Source organism: Lonchura striata, chromosome 8 (assembly GCF_046129695.1).
Source record: "Lonchura striata isolate bLonStr1 chromosome 8, bLonStr1.mat, whole genome shotgun sequence".
NCBI lineage: Eukaryota > Metazoa > Chordata > Aves > Passeriformes > Estrildidae > Lonchura > Lonchura striata.
Genome location: NC_134610.1, coordinates 20,068,080 through 20,082,311, shown reverse-complemented (window position 1 = coordinate 20,082,311; position 14,232 = coordinate 20,068,080). Strand labels below are relative to the sequence as shown.

The following is a 14,232-nucleotide window of genomic DNA, read 5'->3' as shown; positions in this document are numbered from 1 at the left end:
CTGAGTTTTGTGGAAGCAATAAGAACCCAAAATAGTCTGCTAGACCACACAACAAAGATGCTTGGCAAATTCAGCATGTCTTCAAACTGGAGAAAAATCTTTCCATAAGGGTCCAGCTTAGAAATCACCACATCTGCCATTATCAGGCCACTTTCTGCTAGTTACATCTGCTCTAAGATGAAGGGGTCTCTTGCTCTTAGGCTAAACTTGCCCCAGAAATCATCCAAGGCATTGCTTCAGCTCACACTAACACTTCCTCTTGGCACTCACTCAGCAAGAAAGGCCATCGCCATGTGGGAATTATTCTATCCTGTAAGAGACCTCTCCTACTCTGGCATACTGTTGTTTTTCCTGTACTGCTACCAACAAAAGCACTTTCCACTACTCTCCATTTTAAGTAGTTTTGATCCACACACAGAATTGAAAGACTATTTAGTGAAACAAACCCTCTTTTAAAGCAATCTGAAATTCTCTAACTCTACATTCTTAATGTAACTTAATAGCAAAGAAAGGAACCAGATTGCCACTCACTGTGTGCCATGAAACCTTTTAAAAAGTAAGAAATACTTGCACAAACACATTTCAAAATTACAGAAACACTGTATTTCCTGAAGAAATATTTCAGTCCTACATCAGCAGTAAACGGGATGCACTTTTGTCTCAAAGATTTTTTACTAAGGACTTCTGGATCAGGTCCATTGTTTATTTCTTGCCTTGCTGTCACTCCATCTGGAACACTAAAGACATCTTCTACTTAATATCCCTCAACCACACACTTTTGACACCTGAATTTTGGCAAAGGAATGATAACTAATGAAGCTAAACATATTCCTCTCAATGTTTTCTAAAACATGACAGTTTATAGAAGATTGTTCAGTAGAAAAGAAGACAGCCACTTGGTTATTAATTCTGTAAGTTGACCCTAAGAATATGGTGTGGGAAATTAATTCAGAATAATAAACATTAAAATATTGTTAACAACACGTACCATGGTAACTGTCCATTAATTTCTCATTACTTCAGATTCAAGAGTATCTGAAGTAATCTTGGTGGTATTTGACATACATACAAACACATTTGTTTTACATGTCCTGTCATTACAAATGTTTATCAAGTTGTGTTTTTTCTTGATTCAGAAGTCTATGGCAAAGTGTATCTCTACCAACATAGTTGTGCCAAAGCTTGCTTGAAAACTACCACCAGAGGATCTCACCTGAAGCTGAACAGTTCCAGATTAGTCCTGGTGAAGTTTTGAAGGCACTTTTTATTTCACTGTCTCATTAGGTAATCAGAAAATAAAGCTGATGTTGCAAAAATATAAGGAGCAAATAAAGAGTATTGTCAATGTTAGAATGCAAAATTAAGCAAATCACTCATCAGGATGCTCAGTTTGTTTGGCAACATAGATTCCAATTAAAAAAATAAATAGGGATCTCGCTGCAGTAAGAGAAGTTATTATTTTAAAAGAAATATGCCTATACTTATGTAATGCCCAGTGAGAGATAAGGAACCTTAAAGGCTGTCACTATCTACGAGGTACTTCTAAACAGTTTTGTGCCAAGTGTCTTCCCCTTTGCAGGACACTGACTGCCATTTTGTTGTACTGGCAGTGTAACATGCATCTCAACCCCTAAATTCTGCAGTTCTACAGGAAGTTAACATTCGGGAGGCATGTTTTAGCTCTATTGTGCCACAGAGAGCCGAGGCTGGGAGTGGCTGTTTGGGACTGGCCCTGTGGCCTGGACCTCTCTGAGAAGAGGCACCACTAACACTGACTGCCCACTTCTGCACCAATGTATATCCTAGTCTGTAGAACTTGACCTGTATGTTCATTCCCAGCACTGGCATTGGCAGCATGCATTTCTCTATTTTCTCTCCTTCATGTGTAGGAAACAAAATATTGAAAATAACTTTAAAAACCTAAACCCGAACCCAACCCACCAACCAATGCCAACAGGCACCCCCGTCCGAAGCAGCTGCCGGGATTTTAAAGGTGTTTACCATGAGCGGCTCTCAGGTCCCCGCGCACTGAGCCCCGCTCGCCGCCGCCATGGAGCCGGAGCCGGCCCGCCGCCTCAGCGAGAAATGGCGGGAAGGCGGCGGCCGCGCGCCGGGGAAGGATCAAACGAGAGCGACGCGGCGGGACCGTCCCTGCTGACCCCGGTGTGAACGTGTTTATTTCACGCTGCGGTCGCGGGTCGCTTTACAGAAACATCTCATGCTAGACGCCGCGCGGGGTCGAAGAACGGAGGGGAACACGTGTATTCAAACTTAACTATTAAATAACCTGTACACAAAACTCCAGTCTGTTACCCTGAAAGCACGAGGGCCGAGCCCCAGCACGGCCACACCGACGCTGCCACCTCATCCCCAGGCGTCTCTAAGCCTCGACCCCCGCGGCCGGACTGGGCCGGCCCCGCTCGTGCCCCAGCGCCCGGGTCTCCTCCTCGGCCGCGCTCCAGGCCGGGCCGGGCGCCTGTCTCTTAGCGGCCCTGGGGCCCCATGAGCGTCCAGTCCCGGGCCTGAGGGTCCGCGGAGGCAGCCCCCGGCCGGGGTACTGCTCGCCGTGCCCGGCCAGAGTCCGAGCGCCGGCCGCCCTCTCCCTGCAGCTGCCGCCCTGCCCCGGCGGAGAAACGCCCCCCGCCTGGGTCCAGCCGCGGCTCGGCTCGGCCCGCAGAGACAGCAGCCGCCGGCTGTCCCGGCGGTCACAGGTCGCGGCTGTCCTCCCGCTTGACGCCGTCCGCCACAGCCTTCAGCTTCTTGTTCTGATGGGTCTTGACGTGCTTGGCCAGGTGGTCGCTGCGCATGAAGCGCTTCCCGCACTCGGGGCAGACGAAGCGCTTCTCGCCCGTGTGAGTCCGCAGGTGCCGCTGCAGCTCGTCGGAGCGGGTGAAGCTCTTCCCGCAGAAGAGCCAGTTGCAGACGAAGGGCCGCTCGCCCGTGTGCCAGCGCAGGTGCGCCTTCAGGTGCGAGGTCTTGCCGTACACCTTGCCGCAGCCGGGGATGTGGCAGATGTGCTGCTTTTTCTTGCCCGGCTCCGTCTCAGGGGCGCTGCCCGCGGCCGACTGGCAGTTGGGGCAGCGGCAGCGGCGGCACCTCCTGGCCGTGGCCGCCAGGGGAGACTTGGTCTGCAGCAGGGCGGCGATCTGCGTCTGGTACTGAGCGAAGTCCGAGTGCCCCAGCACTAGGCTCCGCGGCAGCGCCGCCGCTGCGGGGAAGCGGTGGCCGCAGCCGCCCGGGGCGCTGGCCTGCTGGATGCTCCACCAGGGGATGTCCTCGGGCGGCGGGTTGGGCGACAGTTGCCGGCAGGGCTGGGCGGGCGGAAGCAGGTTGGAGTACCCGGGCGGCAGGGCGGCCTGGGCGGCGTAGGGGACGTAGGCGGGCGGGCAGCTGGACGGCAGGGCGGCCATGGAGGAGGGCAGCATCTTGACAGGGGAGAACTCGTAGGGATAGGAGGGGTCCGCCGGGGGGGTGAGGGGCAGTTCGTGAGAACCTCCGAAGGAGGGTTGCAGGTGGTTCTTCTGAGGGGTCAACCCCAAGCTGGGATGCGGCGGCGGCAGCCCTCCTGGGGAGTGCGCTGGCATCTCGCCGCTCCACGGATGGAAGATCCTAGAGGGGGATCCCAGCGTCGGGTCGTAGGAGACCGGCAGGAAATCCGAGGGCGCCGCGCCCGGCTGCCCGATCCGGCTACAAGTAGCGGCGAGAAGAGCCAGGGGCGAGTGCTTGGCCAAGTCTGGGGAGGCGCTGGGGGTGCGGTCCTGCGCAGGAACGGGAGGGAGGGGAGGAGGGAAGGAGGGAAGAGAGCGCGTTACTCGCCGCCCGCAGATACCGGCCTGCGAGAAACTTCCCGCACCACTGCCCGTGCGCGGCTGGGGCCGGCCCGCCGCTCCCCGCACAGCTGGTAAACTTTCCGAAAACAATGCGCACCCAGAGGGCAGGACGTGCCCGGCCCTCCCGCCCCGCCCAGACACCGGTTCCGCCTGCGGTCAGTGCCGCCGGCCCTGCCGCCGTCCTGGGCCGGGGAAGCAGCCGCTGTGGGCAGGGAGCCCCCGCGCCCTCCACACCTCTTGCCACGGAGCACTGCCTGGGATGAGTAACGGGCTGCTGGCGGGAGAGGGAAGTTACAAGCCCGAGAAGCCCGAGCCCGGCCTCCTACCACCGCGGGGGTCCCCACCTACCTCTCCGGGTCGCCCGCCGGGGAAAGCCCCGGGAGGGAAGCGGCTGACGCCAGCGGCCCCCGCGCAACGCGGGTCACAACCGGTGCAGTTCGAGCAACACCGGGTGCGAGTACTGACCTGAAGGAAAGCTTGGAGGGAGTCGTTCCGGAGGACAGCCACCGCGGCCATAGCTACTGCGCCCGGGGCGAAGGGAAGGCGCCGGGGCACTGCCGAGGCATGAGGACACCGAGGGGAAGACGAGAAGCTGCCCAGTTTCCTTCTCTCTCCCCCTCTCTCTCCCTTTCCTTCTGATCTCTTCGCCTCCGTGCGCGTCCCACCCCCCCGCGCTGCGCGATCTCCGCGGACTGTCTGACTGCGCCAGGATCACCTCCAAGAATTTGATAAGGACTTTGCCGGGCCGCCAACCAGTCAGAGGGAAGATTTATGGCTTTGAAGTTTGCCGCTACCCAATCATCAAAGAATAGCGGCTCTTTCAGAAGCGAAAGCAAATCCTTTGAATCCACAAAGCTCCTATGGTGTGTTTGTTGGTCTGGATAAAAGAACTGATTATTAGGGGGGATGGGAAGGGAGGAGATAAAGGCGGGACAATTAATGAAGTAATCACTATGTGGGAAATGTATATACACAAATAATTGGATTTTCTTGATCAAAGGACCCCTTACCGCCTAGAGACCCTCGCGTTGGATGTGCAAGACACTGGATCCCCCCTCCTTTTTTTTTTTTTTTTTTCAATTAAATTTGTGGCAGAGCCCTAAAGTGACAACGCGTCTTTGTTATCGCTCGAGGAATCTGCCTCCGGATTCCTCTGATAGTGTTTAAAGACTGAAGGTAACATAACACAGCGAGTTCACCTGGTCGGGGCTAGTCGATCCCAGCCGTAAAACTTCCCTGGAGTAATTGTCGGTGGTTCCTTCCCGCTCCCTCCCTCCGCCCGCCCTTCCCCCGAGGCTGAGGGGTATGCCCTCGATATGACTCGGCAAATAACCGCGCATTTTCTCCTCTGGTAGCTGGATTTGTTTCACTTCGCTCAGCCGGCATTGCCCCCTTGTTACCGGGAGCCCCCGCCTGGCGCGGGGCCAGGCCAGGCGCCCAGCCGGGCCCGGGGAGGAGCGGTAGGCTGCCACGAGCAGCAAGCGTTCTCTCAGACAGACACACCGACAAACCGGGCAGCCGGGAAACAGAGAGGAAAAGTTTCCTCTTCCCTGGCGGGAGCCGGCTGTAAGAGATATAATTTCTTTAAATTAAGACCGGAGTCTCTCTTGGCGGGCCTGCCGAGCCAGCCTGTCTTGCGCTGGCGGGGAGCGGACATCGCAGTGGCTCCTCGGGAGCACGAACGCTGCTACCGCGTCTCTGCTTCCCCTGCTCTCACCTCCTGCCCCAAAGACAAAGTCGGCCCCAAGCGCTTTGTTACTTCATCCCGCACTTTTCGGCCTCTGCCTATACATCTCTATACGCATGTGTATATGAAGGATCTAACCTGCCTTGCGTTCGACCATGTGTGAGGCTATTGACCCTCTAACCAGCGCCAGGCACATCTGGGTCACAGCTTGCCGTCCCCGTCGGCTGCTGAGCTCAGTGGGCTGCAGAGCTGGCGGGCCCCCTCACATGTGCCGCCCAGCAAGGGGCAGGCGGGGCCCCGCGCCTCTCCGCGGGCCCGCTCAGCTCCGCGCTCCGCCGGGGGCCCTGGAAACGCGCTCCTCTCCTCCCCGCTTCCCCATCTGCTCCGAGGCCATCGCAAACGCCGGCCTGTTTGGCCAGGTACCAAACCAGGACGTTCATCTCCGTCTTGAGGAGGTGGGGGCAGATGCCGGCTGGCTCTGGTCCTCCGGAGCTGTTTGCACAGGTAACTCGATCCTCCCCGCAGTCGCTGGGTTCAATTGTATTCGCACCGCCACTGAAGTCCCTTTAAACGCCAGCACACAGAGATCTTTATCTGCCTTTCCTGTGGAAACAATCACTGTCCGCTCAAAGACTTTCAAGAGTTGTAGGGCTTGAATTAGATCGGTTTCTTTGAAGGGATTAAAGTGCCAAGTCCTCTCCCACGGCTCCATATTGAGTCCTGGGGAGAAATAAAAGCTCTATCCATGTAACACTACGCAGCAGTCGTATCAAGCTCTTCCCGTGTGCCAGGTAACTGCTTACCAGGCTGGCCACAGGAAGACATGAGTCCCGCACCCAGCACTTTTACCACGCACTGATGCATCGAGGCAAGGTTCGCCGCTGCTGCAGAACCCCGCGGCCCGGCAGCAGCTCCCGCCAGGGTGTGAGGTTGCGGGCGATAGAGCTCCCCATCCGCCTGCACGGGTGCGGGGCTCACGGGGTTCGGCACCTCCATCCACCAGACACGAACCCCTCCCAGTACCGCCGATGAGCGATCCGCCGGGGGCTGCGCCACGTCAACACGGGACGTGGCGGCTACCGGGGAACCGCAGCGAGCCCCGGCCGACAGCGCGGCTGGGAGGACACGCACACAGGCATTGCCCCGCGCACCCCCGCCCGCAGCCGTCGGGTGCCCCCGCTCACTGCCAAGCTCCAGCCGCGCCACTACAGCCGCATCGGGGCGGGAGCGCACTTGTTGTCCCCTCGAGTCTAAGCTGTAGCTGGGGCAGCCTGAGCAGAGGGAGAACCCCACGTGGGGAGCCCGACCCGCACGTCTGCTTCCCGGAAGAGCAATAACTCACTAGACAAACGAAACGGCGTTGTCCCTAAACCTCTGTATCTTCAAACTTATGTCAAGTCCAGACATATGAGAGATACCCTATTTAACCCCTACCTCGATTTTTAAAAATTCGTTTTACCTAGTAATTACCAGATGAATACTCAGAACAATGTTTCTAAAGGAAATGAGAGGGGATAGGTAGATCAGGAGACACTGATACCCCAAGGTTCCCTCCATTCTCTAAAGCACGCCATTTCCCCAGGTATCTCGACGAATCAAAATGTTTTGTCAAGTTGCAAAAGAGTTAGTGGAAAACTGGGTAAATTTCTATACAGCTGCCACACTACAAATGATATAAATCTGCATCCAAGAAAGTACATTACCTAAAAATCGAGAATAAATTCTCATTTCTGGAAGAAACCAACGGGCTGAAAAATGAAACGTTGCAGTCATAATTTTCTGTACAAATAATTAGTGTTCAAACTCGGAGCATTTCAGTCTCCTGAAATGTATTCTTAATGAAGTGATGTTCAGAGCTGTCATTAAAAATGCAGGGCTGGAAGATCAAAGTACAATATTTATTTTAGAAATTTGTTTCAGTTATCAGGAGATACAGGTATCAAGGCCGAGTGTCAATTCAGTTACACAAAGCACGATTTCCCTGAGAAATGGGCTGCCGCTACGTTCTAGCGTAAAGCAAAGAGACACCAGCGATGAGTCGCAGCGCGGGAGGAGGCGCGGCGCCGGGGGGTTGGGAGCTGCTCCCGGTGGCGCAGCCGGGCCAGGGGCCACTCGGACAGTGGCGCTGGAAACAGCCCTGCGTGGAGGTTTGGCCCGCAGACCAAGGGGCCGGTCCCGACCGGCGGGGCTGTAGGGGCCGGAGCAGCTCTCGGGCCCACCAGGGAGGCAGCGGCAGCGCCGTCGACGCCGTGGGGAGCACGGCGGCCCGGAATGCAAAGAGCCAGAGCCTGAATTGCTCTAGCCGCGGGGATGAGGCGCAAGGGGCTCCCAGAGCCCCGCTGCCTCCATGGGACCCTGCCTGCTACGGCAACGCCCCCGGGGCCAGAGGGGCTCAGGCGGCACTGGGCTGGATGGCTACTGTCGATTTAAACACGGTAGATGTAAATCACCAGTCACCATCACTGCTTCTTAGATACGAGTCTTAAAAATCAGGATTTTTCAGATTCAGGTATCCCGGAGTGGCAGGGCTCTGTGGACCTTGGTTTGAATGCAGGTAGCATCCCTGGAGTAACAGCTGATTGCTTGCCAGTGGTACTCTCCATGGTTTCTGCTGTGCCTCTGACTTCAGGACCCCAAGTACCTCATCCTGGAGCCTACCCCAAAGCCTGTCCCAGTGACACCTCACACATGGCCATCAGCCAGTTCGGCCGTGGCCAGTTCCTCTTATGACATTCACAGTCCCTCCAAAGTAATTTGCAGTCACCTGCCATGACCCCCCCCCAGTCCCTCCTGTGGTCACTCTGGTTCCTCATCTCTTCCAGCACAGTCATGAACAACCCTGGAAGCCTGGATGGGCTCTGGCCACCTGCCTGTCCACAGCTTGGGGTTCCTGGGTTGCTTTTCATGAAATAGGAATTGTGACAAAGAATCAAAGACAGTATAATTTTAAAGTGAACAGCTGCATTAACATTCATCCAAGCCTCCTAGTCAAGCTGTCCATAAGAGGTGGCAAAATTTAAACCTGAAAAAGCTTTAATAAGCTTGCTCCAGAAGGCAGTGTCTTCACACCACCCCTCATTTTTTTTTCTGGTTTAAAGACGTACTAACAGACACCGCCCATCCACAACAGCAAGAAGTTTCACCAGAAGGTAAATTACCCTAGGTATACAGCTTCAAGCATCTGTGGATACACTGCCAACAGTTCTGAGTTATATGCCATTAATACTATTTTTATTTACTTCAGCATATTCACATTTTTGCAGTACACAAGATGACTGGCATAAGAAGAGGAATAACCAGTTCACACAGTGTAATTTGGACATCAGTAGATGAAAATAAAAAACATTAAAAACTGCTATAGTATCTCTTGATTCTTTTCTGTGCTTGAAGGAAAACCACAAAATCCTAGACAAGATTGGCACATGTTAAGGCATATTTAGCATTAAAGGCTTGCCTCAACATTTCCCACTGTGTGGATTTGACAAAGATTAATAGAGGATTTCCCAAACTTTTGAAAGCTGAGCTGCCCTTTATGAGAAGTAGAACAAATTTTATGCCTCACAAACCTGTTGTCAAAATTTTAAATATCGTCATGTATTCATCTTCTGCTCCATCCTTGGCTGGTCCTTTGTGACTCTTCCTCCTGTCTTGGGGAACACTGGTGAACATTTTTGGATCTACTTACTTCCCTTGCTTCCATATTTAAAAAAAAAAAACAGTCTCTTAATAATAACAATATTGAAAGTGTTATTCTTGGCTCTACTTGGAATGCGTGGGACACTTAGTTCAAGATGATAATTTCAAATTCTCTGGAAATGCTTTCTGCCTCTGGCATACATGGCTGCATTTTTGTCACAGCTCTAACAGCTAGAAATGGACTTCTACAAAATAGAAAGCAAGCTAAGACTCTGGTGAGCAGCTGAAAATGATCTGCTGTGTGCATCCTGCTTTTTCTCTCCTTTGGGGAAACACTAGGTAAAAAAAGCCTCTGTATTTTTGATGGGATGCATTTGTTTGGGGAAGACTGGATGGGAACTTGTAATTTTATGACTACAGATACATATAGCTGTTATTTTTTTACATTGCAATTAGTATAGAATGAAAAGATAATTAAATTGTTATTTGCTTCCTCAACTACAGAAAGTATATTATCTAAAAATTTGGTCTCATGATAAGTAATTTTAGTTACTTAGTATATTTATTGACAAATTAAACAGCTGTCTGTGTCTATACTGTGTTAGAACTGGAAACAGCACTAAGTTTATCCAGAAAGATCATTGTTTAATATACACATAAATACTGGATGATCACATGGTTGCCACATTGCTATTGATTTGGCTGAGTGGATTAATCCAACACTGTAAAAATACACCTGTTATTTAATGAACTCAGCATTATTTAACAGCATTATTTAAATGCTGTAATTTTAGAACGTTTTGGTAGAGAACAGTAAGTATGTTCTAATGGCAGTATTTTTCAATATTTCAAGAAGCACTTTTGAAATAACCCACTCTTCAAGGACTACTGAACAAGAATGTATAAAAGTGTCCATAATCTTTATCATAAAAGGCAAGTGCTTCAACAACTCCACTTTAGCTGAGGGAAAAAAATAGAGATATGAAGAAAAAGCCTAATAGTTGCATTGTGAGGGTCAAAACAGGGACACAAGATATGGTATATGACTGGCATTAAAGGTGTCTCCAGAAAGAGATACTGTCCTCACACTATGGGAGAGATTCTGAAGACCCTCTCTGTATAACGCCTTCAAGGTAGGTTTTTCCACTTGTACATAGATACTAGTGAAAGGCAGCCTATAAAATATGACATAGGTGAGTAACCCCCAACAGGGGGAGAGTTTTTGAACAGGACCTAGAAAAACTAGATTTCTAAATTGAGGTGTTTGTTTTTTTAAAATGCCAATCTTCTTGATTGCCACCAGAAGTTCAGGATCCTGTGAAAGATTGGGGAAAACTTAAAATTACAATTCTGAAATGACTTATCTCTCCCTACCTGAACACTGCTCTCATAGACTGGCAGAAAAGTGTTTTCAGGAAAGCAGTGTACAGTGTGTTTCTGTGTCATTTCAGAAACTGATGCCTTAAGTGGTACAGAATAATACATAGTTAAATGCATAAATTACATGAACTACCCACATATAAATTTCTCTCCCTCCAATTCTCAAAATTAAAATACCATCAATAAAATTATTTAAAGTGTATTTCAAATACACAATATTTTTTATTATGCTTTCCATCTTCACATAGCTATAAAAAGGTGAAGTCATTCTAACTACACTTATATGCCCCTACAGCCCTGCTGGTCGGGACCGGCCCCTTGGTCTGCGGGCCAAAGCTCCATGCAGGGCTGTGTTTTCAGCACCACTGTCTGAGTCAGCTAACCCCCCTTCTTTGCAAGGGGAACGACCCTTGCCATACACAACTGCTCCAGGCTTGAAAAGAGAAGCTCCTTGCCTCAGATCAGCACATAGATTATGAGGCTGCTCCTCACCAAACGCTTAAACAACTCACCCCAGCTCAGCTGAAACCTCAGGAGTACTGGCTGAGGCATGTACCTTCTGCTGGCTGGCTAGCCATGCCAATCAAAGCAAACAACTCTAATCTGGGATAAATCACATTTCACTTCAGTCTCCAATCAGCTCCTATTGCTCAGGGACAAACAACTTGACCAGCTGTTTGAGAACCCAGGACAAGATGAGGAGAAAGGATAGTCACCTCAAAGATGAGTGTGTCAGCATAGCCATGACTCATGAACCAGTCTAATGAACAGTAGAATTTTTCTCACACTTCTGGACTCTGAGACAGTGGGAGAGAAAAGATAAGATCTTCAAATGGTTACTTTTTTTGGCTTTTCTCCCTCAGTAAATCTCACATTCCTATTTTCTTATTACATGAGGAAAACTCTCATATTCTACTAGCATTGAGCTGAGAGAATCACGTATTACATATGAAAGAAAGAAGAGTACATGGCAAAACACAGATACTGCAACAAAGTGGAAGTGTATTAGTCTAAATTACTTAATTCTTATGCCTGGAAATAAGAATGAGACTACAATGCTGCAGTGCTGTCACTCCAATGCCCAAATGATACAGAAATCTGCAACTGAAAACCACTGACTGCTTCTTAGGAGGTCGCACTAAACCACAAAGAACTATTTTCCAAATTTTTTGTCTTAAAAAGAAGCTTGGAGAAAAATCCAAATGCCAAGTCATGCAATTTAATCTGTAATCAGACTAACTTTATAAAATGCTGCCAGTCTTATCAATGCACAAGAGTATGGGGCGGAAAAATAATGTTCTGTCAAGATTCTTACAGAAGGCAGTGGAGTAGATGCCCAAAAAAACTGAATTGGGCTCATGATTTACTACTTTTTTCTACTTCCATTGCTACACATGCTAAGTGTACTTGGCACACTGAATGATTCAAAAAGAAGCTGCTCTGTAGTGCCAATGATTCTCTTTAATGAGATACAGTTATCAGTTGATTTATGAATTTCTGCTGCCTGTTCTCATTAAGGGTAAGATAATTTGCATTCTAGAAGTAACACTGTTTACAAGAGAACACAGTAATCAAAATCCCTCTAAATCAAGTTTTAGAAACATACACAGTAAGGCTAGAGGTAGTTCTAGTAATGTGCATAACTTTGTCCATTAAACTCTATTGCAAAGACTCAAGAGAAGGTGTTGCATCTCCAGTTTTATCTAGCTTTCCAAATTAGTATAGCATTCATCTCAGGAATTTAATATGGGAAGGGACAAAATGAACTTTCTGCTTGAGCCCTCTGATACCCTAGTGACCTCCTCCTCCTGGGAGATCTATGCTGTTAATTTAGATACCATATGCCTCACTGGTCATCAGTTCAACTGCTGCTCTCTGTGTTGCAGCTTTCACAGGATCTTGATCACACTGCCTATAAAACTAATAATTTCCTCTACCTACTGTTGCCTACCAGTCAGACAAACTCCAGCTGATCAGTATTTTCTTATAAATACTTAGAAATAGCACAATCTAGTCCACTTTGTTCTTTCTTTTGGTATATGCTTGTCCACTATTATTTAGACACTATTTGCAGTGCTCCAAAGTAAAACATCAACAACTGGAAGACAGCAGAGGAGGAATGCAGGAAAAACAGAACTACAACTACACAGACTCTGAACTAACACTGGTCAGATGTCTGAATGTAAGCCAGCATTTTGGGAGGGGTCAGAAGCAAAAGCCTAACTGTCTAGGTGGAGAGAAAAGGGAAAAGGTAACCTCCAAGCAGACAGCACATCAGTGCTGAGACTGACTACAGAAGCTAAGAATGAGCATGGAATTACACATGTTAATGCTGGCGACACTGATTATGAGAATACCAAGATGAATGGAGCAGCTCAGCCTGAGCAATTGATTGAAGCTGTTTTCATCTCTGTGGGGTGTTCTTCAACACTTCGCTCTATGCAGCCATATACAGCTACCTCTGACACTCAACTCATACATACATTCAACCTAGATAAGATGTGGAAACTTCATCTCCCCTTCCTTGCTCTCTCCTGCCACCAGCCAGAAAAGCAACTACACTGTTTCTTCTTTTTGTAAACTGTCAACTTGCCAAGTTTACCAGTGACAAGGTAAGGATATACCAGCCAGGTGTGAGAGGAATATTGAGGATATTTTTCTGAGTAACAGGAGTGCAGCTGCCGAGCTGGGTGGAAACATAGAAATAGGATCAACAAGCAAAATCTTTTGACAGTCCTGAGAAAGAAGGTGGTCAAACTGCAGTGAGTGTACTGGGAGGAGCTTTAGTCACTTTGAGCACATCATCTTTAAAGCAGTTATCTTCACAACTCCTCTATAAAGATGTACCATGTTATTATATCTCTTTTATCAGAGGCAACACAGGGGATCACATACCTTGTTCTATGTCATATATTAACCCTACTGAAGAGCAGGGAGTTGGACTGATGAGCAGAGGCACACAACTTGGAACCAAATAATACGAAGCTGCAACTTATTTTCCTTGCAAAATCTAAACTCTTTTCTACAGCACTCCCATCCCCCTGATTTTACATCAGTCTCTTCTGACACTTGTACACTCTTAGCAACTTTTGAATTATGAGCAGCTGTTGATCTTTCAGACAGAGTGAAACCCACATAACCTTGAACATGCAGAGGGGCAACAATAAGACTGTGGAGGTAATGAAGAGACAAACATACAGCCTATGCAAATAAAGCTGTGTGAGCCAACACACCCATGGACACCCATATTTCTGCTCTTCCTGGTGAACAGTGATGACAGCATATAAGTAAAAAACCAGAGCCCAATATATTTGCTTTACAAAGACAAAATACACATTAGGTGGGCCATACTTACCAACCAGGTGTGCTTCTATAACTATAACGCTGAACATACTGAGCAGAAATTACTAGATACTTACTTACTTTTACAGCCCATCCTTTCTCTGCTTTAGCAAACTCTTCACTACAGGATTCTATCCAAGACACAAGTTTCACTTACAATCATCAAAACAACCACTCTCAGTGACGATGACCTCCCCTGCAGACAGATCAGCAAGCTTTGCTCCTGAAACAGCTTTGGGAATTAAGTAACGCTATTATCTATATTTTCTTGATCTCACATGTGGGAGCAGTTAGAAGAGATAATTTTTGTCCACCTCAAGTAGACCCTCTTTCTATGCCAATTTTCTTTTCCCCTCA

At 49.0% G+C, this 14,232-nt stretch overlaps 1 protein-coding gene across 1 annotated transcript; it reads right to left on the bottom strand.

Annotated features, from left to right (window-relative positions):
- Positions 1–2,705: 2,705 nt before the first annotated feature.
- SP5 (Sp5 transcription factor) lies at positions 2,706–4,546 on the bottom strand. Its single transcript, XM_021534788.2, has 2 exons — positions 4,296–4,546; positions 2,706–3,758 (listed from the first exon to the last, which is right to left on the bottom strand). The coding sequence occupies exons 1-2, from the start codon at positions 4,344–4,346 to the stop codon at positions 2,706–2,708; spliced, it is 1,104 nt and encodes a 367-aa protein (XP_021390463.1). The 5' UTR covers positions 4,347–4,546.
- Positions 4,547–14,232: the final 9,686 nt, after the last annotated feature.

Bases quoted from the DNA above. Each gene is read 5' to 3' on its own strand.
- SP5 (XM_021534788.2), bottom strand. From the start codon at position 4,346: ATGGCCGCGGTGGCTGTCCTCCGGAACGACTCCCTCCAAGCTTTCCTT. The intron at 3,759-4,295 runs GTCAGTACTCGC...GTTCCTGCGCAG, and splicing joins CCCTCCAAGCTTTCCTTCAG to GACCGCACCCCCAGCGCCTC.